The sequence below is a fragment of the Cyprinodon variegatus genome, unplaced genomic scaffold (genome assembly GCF_000732505.1).
Source record: "Cyprinodon variegatus isolate N-32 unplaced genomic scaffold, C_variegatus-1.0 Scaffold100, whole genome shotgun sequence".
NCBI lineage: Eukaryota > Metazoa > Chordata > Actinopteri > Cyprinodontiformes > Cyprinodontidae > Cyprinodon > Cyprinodon variegatus.
Genome location: NW_015150553.1, coordinates 1,101,204 through 1,108,209, shown reverse-complemented (window position 1 = coordinate 1,108,209; position 7,006 = coordinate 1,101,204). Strand labels below are relative to the sequence as shown.

At 35.5% G+C, this 7,006-nt stretch overlaps 1 protein-coding gene across 2 annotated transcripts; it reads left to right on the top strand.

Annotated features, from left to right (window-relative positions):
• Positions 1-1,069: 1,069 nt before the first annotated feature.
• Positions 1,070-6,508, top strand: idnk (idnK, gluconokinase homolog (E. coli)). 2 transcript variants are annotated; one of them, XM_015374284.1, is made up of 5 exons: positions 1,070-1,143; positions 1,851-1,881; positions 1,982-2,068; positions 3,815-3,853; positions 4,388-6,508. In XM_015374284.1, the coding sequence occupies exons 3-5, from the start codon at positions 1,998-2,000 to the stop codon at positions 4,743-4,745; spliced, it is 468 nt and encodes a 155-aa protein (XP_015229770.1). In that variant the 5' UTR covers positions 1,070-1,143; positions 1,851-1,881; positions 1,982-1,997; the 3' UTR covers positions 4,746-6,508. The 2 variants fall into 2 exon arrangements, with proteins under 2 accessions (XP_015229770.1, XP_015229769.1); XM_015374283.1 differs by having other exon boundaries at positions 3,810-3,853.
• The last annotated feature ends 498 nt before the right edge of the window (positions 6,509-7,006 follow it).

Genomic DNA, 7,006 nt, shown 5'->3' with positions numbered 1-7,006 from the left:
TATATATATATAAATAAACTTATCGATAATAAGTTTTATACATCGTAGCAGTTATAGGTTCCCCTTTCTGATTACAATGGATATGTATAACTGTACCACTGTGGGTAAACTCGTATGTCAATCACAAAACAGAAGGCAAATGAAAACAAACAAGTACTCAATACAAAAGAAAAATGAAAATAATAAATTACATTTAAAATATACCATAAGTCATGAAAGATGGTATGCTCAGATCAAAAATGGATAGGTTCATGGCTAAAAGAAACAGCAGTCCAATTACAGAAAAGGATAGGAAAAATTGCAAATAATGGCATTGATGTAAAAAAGCCTTCCTATATCTGATTTGAATCTGGGAAACTGACAGCAAGGACGTAAACACTTATTGGACCTGATGAAAGCATAATGATTAAAGAAGTCATGACACCCTTTTGCCAAGAGGAAAGCATTTACTCTTTTATGAAAAATTACAACAAGACATAGCAAGATAGGGATATTTGATTTCTCTATATAATCCAGAGTCAACTATTATATATCCATCTCTGTAGTTTACCCTATAAAGGATAGATTGTGAAAGCTACCATCACATTTTCTATTGAAAATATCCCAGTATTTTAAATATGGCACAATTTACGTTTACAGTAATTACGGGATCCTTTAATTGGCATCTTTAAGCCAACATAGTCCCATAGCATCATAAATATTAGACTTAGACAGACTTTTTTTTATTTGTTTAAGCACAAATAAATCCCTTTCGTTGAAACATTTATTCCTTTATCTTTTATTTTTACATTGGTACTGAAAGGTTGCATTTACCCATATTAACTGTGGAGGTTTTCCTGTTGATTTGAGTTGCATCATTTCAAGCATAAATAGCTTCTGAAACCTTCTAGGCTTAATAGGTTTAAGGTCGTTGTTTAGAGATGTGATCTTAGAGAAGTTTGTTTCTTCAATAAGGACATTTAGCAGGTTTCTTGTATTTGGGTTGTTATTTTAGTCAATTGAAGGATCTGAAAACTTCATCAACCCTTAAAATTCAATATAATTTTTTTTTCTTGTATCATTTATTGTAGCACAAGAAATGCATTGAGACCTGTGAGCAGACAGGATGATCTACATCATAATGGGAGTTTCAGGCTGTGGAAAGTAAGTAATTTTACATTTAAGGGTTACTATCTGGATTGATTTAAACATTATTACACTAACTTTTGTTGCTTAAAAATATGTATACATTGGATGTTTTTTATGGGGCTGCTCAGTGACGTAGTGGGTAGCACTGCTGCCTTGCAGCAAGAAGTTTCCTGGTTCGATTCTTTCTCCATGGAGTTTGCATTTTCTCCTTGTGCATTCGTGGGTTCTCCCCGGGTACTCCGGCCTTCTCCCGCAGGTCTGAGCATTTTTGTCTCTCCCGGATGAGATTGCGTTAGCTCCTCGCTGATGCACAATCCATCTTTCTGTGGAGAGTGACTATGGTGTTCTGGTATTTCTGGATTATTCAGCTTTGTTTTAATATAAGGGTGACCACTTTATATGGAATTCTATAAGAAATTTGGACGATACTTTAGACCTGTGCCAGGAAATGAGCCAGTTTAAATGAGCTCGAGCCATTTTGCCAAAAAGAGTAGCTTAAAATAGCATCTAAGTAAATCAAGAGTATACTATGGTTAGTAATGCTGTGACCAATCTATTTAAATGTCTCTTAGTAAAATATGTGAAGATTTTTCCCTAAATTGTTCATTAGTCTTAAAATAGCTTTATTAAGAATTAGTCATCTGATTCCCATCATTACTTTTTCTAAACTTTATTGTGAACATTTGCTAATTTTTGGCGTTTTTTCTTGTTTTTTCGAATAGAACCAGTTTAGGGACGTCTCTCTCTGAAAAGGTAAGTAAATCAGGATGATTCTTTACCAGAACACAACACTGTCTCATTACTTTATCTTGATATGAAGGTGATACTAACCTTCTCATGTAATTGTCCATAGCTTGGCTGGCCCTTCTATGAAGGAGATAACTTCCACCCTCAAGAGAACATTGATAAGATGGCTCGAGGTGAACCTCTCACAGATCAGGTCTGCTCAGGAATGATTTATTATCATGTTTATGGACATATTTCATATATTAGTTCCAGGAACTCTAAAGCTGGGTCAGGACTTCACAGTTAAGACTGCATTTTAGATATTTAGGTCTGGCTATCAGTTTGAACCAGCAGGCAGAGACAGTCTGGCAGCATTTGGCACCAGGTTGCTGTTAGCTGCGGTTGGAAGCAGATGATAACTTCCCACGCACAGCTTTATTCTGAACGCTGAGGAGTAATACCTCTGTCCAACACTTGCTGCAATGTTTCACTGACAGCCAACAGTTGGCAGACTGAGATTAAACGATGAAGTGTTGCAGAAATGTAAATAAAGGATTACTGCCAGGTTTCATAAAAAAAAAAATAAAAATCTTCCTGTCATATCGTTGTTAACTGGCAGAATGAGGTTAACATAAGCAAAATAAGTTGAAGCCTGTGAGATTCCTTTTCTGAGCAAATTCATCCTAAAAAAAATCTACCTGATGTTTTAATTTCATTTGCATTATTTTAAACAGCCTTTAATGTGTTGAGCGAGTGAATATTGGCAAAGAAGTTCTTAAGATTAAATCAAAGTATTGTGAAATTGTAATAACAGCTACTTTTAATTGATTTGTCTTCTTAATGCTCAGGGAAAACGTTCAACTATCTTGTTTTGTATCATTTGAGTGATTTTCAAATGTAGAAACTGATTATTTAAACATGTGTTCTTCTGTCAAATCTCCTTTAACCCACTGGTTGCAAATAATAGATTCAAATGGAATCATCATTTAAAAGCTATATTTTGTATTTTTACAGGTTGTTATGTCTCTGTGCCAATAATACCCCATTTGCATGTCTGTTTATGAATGTTTGAGCATCAGCGTGGGTGATGGGTAAATGTGCAATATAAATTAGCATCTTTTTGCCCATGATTTAATGTCAGACTACCTAAAGTTTGTTTTTCTGAATGGCCATGTATTAATCTGCTCTGACTAAAGTGCACAGATCCAGTAAAAGTCTCATACGTTTTAAAACTTCTCACATTTATGTTTTTAAAGATTTGACATTGAAGATTTTTTTCTGGAGCCAGTTAGCATGAAGAAAACCTCTTATGGTTGCTTTGATACCAAGATGCCATTCAGTTCTTCATAGGAACACAGGATTTGTTCTACTCCTTTATTATCGTCCCTTATGTATTTGGGGACAGACTAAATGTAAGTTTGTGCTCTGTGAGCAATGACCAAAAAAAAAGTTTGTTGGAGCTTCAGGAAAACAGGAAGTCATCGTTGAATTAAAACAAATTTTTGAATAATTTTACTTTGAAGAATTCGTCCAGTGCATGGACAGTTGTGCCACTAATTTACAAATAGTTAATTCTTAACCTGTATTAATTTTGTCCCCCTCAACTAAACCCCTGATTTAAATAAATTTATGAAACCTAGTTTTATGCATTTTTCACATCTTAAATAGGGGTTATGAAAACTCTGTCTGTCTCTAGTTGATGTGTTAGAACAACATTAAAAAGCATTTGAATCTGATTCTCACAACTTTCCTTGCAGCTGACCTAAAATCTGACACATCTCTTCTTCTAACGATACTTTTCAGGATTTACATTATTTGTTTTGGATATCCTAAGCACTGGGTTCTTGAAGTTTACAAACTACCCATGTGTTTCCTGCATTTTGTCTTCATAAATTTAAATCTAAAAAGTAACTAAACATTCTGTTTGCTCAAAGGAAAATGTTTTTTTTTTTCAGGACAGATTTCCTTGGCTTCTAAGACTACATGAAATCATTGAGAGGTAAGAATAAATTGTACCATAAAAGGAAAACGAGAAAACGAAAAACGATTATTATTTTCACCTTATGTTAAGTTACATCCAGTATAACAACATCTTTAGCATTTAAAGCAAGGAGCAAAGTGTGTAGCAATAGAATGTCAGCTATTTTTAGTTATGGAAGCAACACAAATTCAGTCTTACAAATCTCAAACACTCAGCAGTGAGGTAAGAAAGAACAGGTGTAACAATGCTCAAAAACATCAGAAAACATTGAATGTGGGTTAGAAAATTAAGGTGAAAACCGGAAAGGTTTTGTGGGAGTAAAGACGGATTTAGTTAGAGCATGAGGAGGAGAAGTGAAGATGTTAAAACGTACATGGTAACATCAAAGACTGCTTCTCCTTGGCATCCATATGGCACTATTTTTCACAGCCTGCTAATCATTGGTATGCTTAATGCTAACTTTAACATAAGGTTTTATTCCTCCCTTCAACAATATTAACCATGCGGTGTAAAAGAAGCCGTTCTTGACATCTTCACGTGTTCTCGTCACAGAGAAAGGTGTTCCGGCTCAGATGCTCTCATAGCCTGTTCAGCTCTGAAGCGTCTCTACAGGCACATCCTCCTCCATGGCTCGATGTCCGGGGCTCCAACTATTTGCTCACACCAAACCACCTCACATTCAGCCTCTCCAGAGGTCTTCTTCCTGTACCTGCACGGTGACTATGATCTCATTCACCAGAGGATGGTGGCCCGACAGGGACATTACATGAAGGCAGAACTGTTGCGCTCCCAGTTTGATATTTTGGAGCCTCCATCAGAGGAGGAGAACATGCTAACCCTGGACATTCGGAAGAGCCTGAGTGAGATGATCCTGGAGGTTGAGAAGCACATTGAAAGCCTGAAGCTGTGATGCTGGAATCACTGCAGCAGTTAAAAAAATAAACCTGACTTTATCTGTATAGCATTGAAAAGACCATTCAACCCAGATGTCATACATATCCCTACACATCAATGATAAACATATCATTTGCTAAATTGCAATGCCTTTTTTTTGATAATCTTGTTTGTTCCCTTAACCTTTAAGTAAGTTAACCTTAACCTTTGAATAAGTTTTTATTTGAAAATGTAATTTCTGTTTTGAATGCTTGGTATTGGTGTGCATGGTTTTCTACTCAAACTTTTTGTTGGGTTCCATTGGCTGATAAAAGTTTACCAAATTGCTAAGAACATTCCCATAAGCTTATTGAGAATTAAAGTATACAATACAATAAAAAAAAAAAAGGTTTAAACTTCTTTTTTTTACACTGAAATATGAAGTGTTTAGCAATTAGCAAAAGTTCAGGATTAAAACACCAGCTTACAACTATAACTATACCTTTAGCTTTCTTCCCTTTAGCATCACACATTCTATAAAAGCACACTGAGTGGATTTGTCAAGATCTAACCAGAAAATATGATCATTCTTCTTTTAATTCCTGTTGATATAAAAACATCTAGCAGCAACGTATCTAGCCGCCAGGTTAACAAACCTATTATGAAAAAAAGGAGCAAGTTAGATTCAGCTGAGCTTCAACCCAAATGCACTACGTCTGAACAAAATAACAGATTTAAACCTTTTAGGGAGCTAGAAATAAGGACGACGCTGGCCTTCAATATTAGGAGCTCACCATCCAAGATTAATCGTCAAAATACTGTTGAAGACATGCAGGAAGCTGCTCAGCAGTTATAAGAAGGATTTGATGTAATGCAATTAAATATTATTCGAATTGTGATTTAGAATGGATATAAAGAATTGTCATCATGCTACTTTTTTATTTAATGTAGTTGAAAAACAGATGATATTTTAAACTAATGGTCCCTGCATGATGATTGATTATGCTTTGAAAGATGTTCATTTCCTGCAGGAAGCAAACTGTGAGGTTACATGAAAATAAGTGTTACATCTTGTTTAACTGCAGGAATTAAGAGTTTTGCTCAACATTGTGTTGAAGCATCTCAGGCAGCAGTTCCAGCCTCAGGCATCTCTTTGCAATTGGGCTCACCTCTTTTAAAGGATTTTGCAGCCATTCTTCTAAAGCTCAGTCAGCTTTAGAAAGAACTGCTCTCCCCAGAGGAGCAGATTATCTTTATTCTAGTATCGCCTACAAGTTAGCTCCTAATTTGTGCCCATTTTAAATTGAAACTTAGAAATGAATCCTTGTAGTTTTGTTTAACATCCTGATGTAATCTTGGATATTATTCTCCTTCAGCCTGAAATAAGAAATCTATGTTTCTGTTAACAGACTGCAAATAACCTCAGTACCTGTTTGGTGGAGTTAAAACCTGCATAAGTTTGAGTTAAGATTAATTGTATGTTTCTACCTTCTAAGCTGCAGCCTGTGTGCTTGTTTGAAACACTGATCCTCTTGGAAACATAAAAAAGGGCCTAAATTCTTGAGCGGAGCTTTAATGTTCTTAGATGTTTTAATGTGATTATTTTTAATCATCTTGTTCATTATAATGGGGAAAGTCTCACCATTAAGAATCATTGCAGATAATTATATTTTGGTATGTGCTAGATTTTTTTTACACTAGCACAAAACAACATCCATAAATACTTGAATGTAATTTAAAGTATTTATTGGTTTGGTTTGGGGATATATTTTTCAGTTGATTGAAATAAATCTTAAATACCTTTGCCTTAAATGAAATAAACACCCAACAAGTGCAAATTCTGACGTTTTGTTATTTACAGACCAACATCACTATAGAATAAGTGCAAAGGTGGAAGGTAAGTGTCACTCCTCACTGTTTTTAAGTTTTTTGGCTTCTTCAGGAGACACACTCATAAGGAGAGAGAGAGACGGCTCCACTCTATACCGAAGAGCTGTTTCTGTGCCGTGACTCATCTTCAAACTTCAACCCGAATATTTTTGGAGCTTCTAATCCAGAAAACCCCCTCAGCTACTCCCATATCTTTCACACTCACACAGCCAGAGATTAAACCCCCTCAGCCTGCCAGCCACAGATAAACACAGGCAGGTTGTCAAGAGTAGAACAAGAACACATGTGTAACGTGGAGAACATGTCCTGTTTGTTAGGTAGCTAAACAACTCAAAGTAACATGCATATGACAGTGATCAAATTTACTTATACAGACATTACTTCTCTTTCACCCATGATATGAATTAA

Coding starts and splice junctions, on each gene's coding strand:
- idnk (XM_015374283.1), top strand. CDS start 1,106: ATGATCTACATCATAATGGGAGTTTCAGGCTGTGGAAA. Junction 1,144..1,850: donor GGAGTTTCAGGCTGTGGAAA/GTAAGTAATTTT, acceptor TTTTTCGAATAG/AACCAGTTTAGGGACGTCTC. Junction 3,854..4,387: donor CTACATGAAATCATTGAGAG/GTAAGAATAAAT, acceptor TTCTCGTCACAG/AGAAAGGTGTTCCGGCTCAG.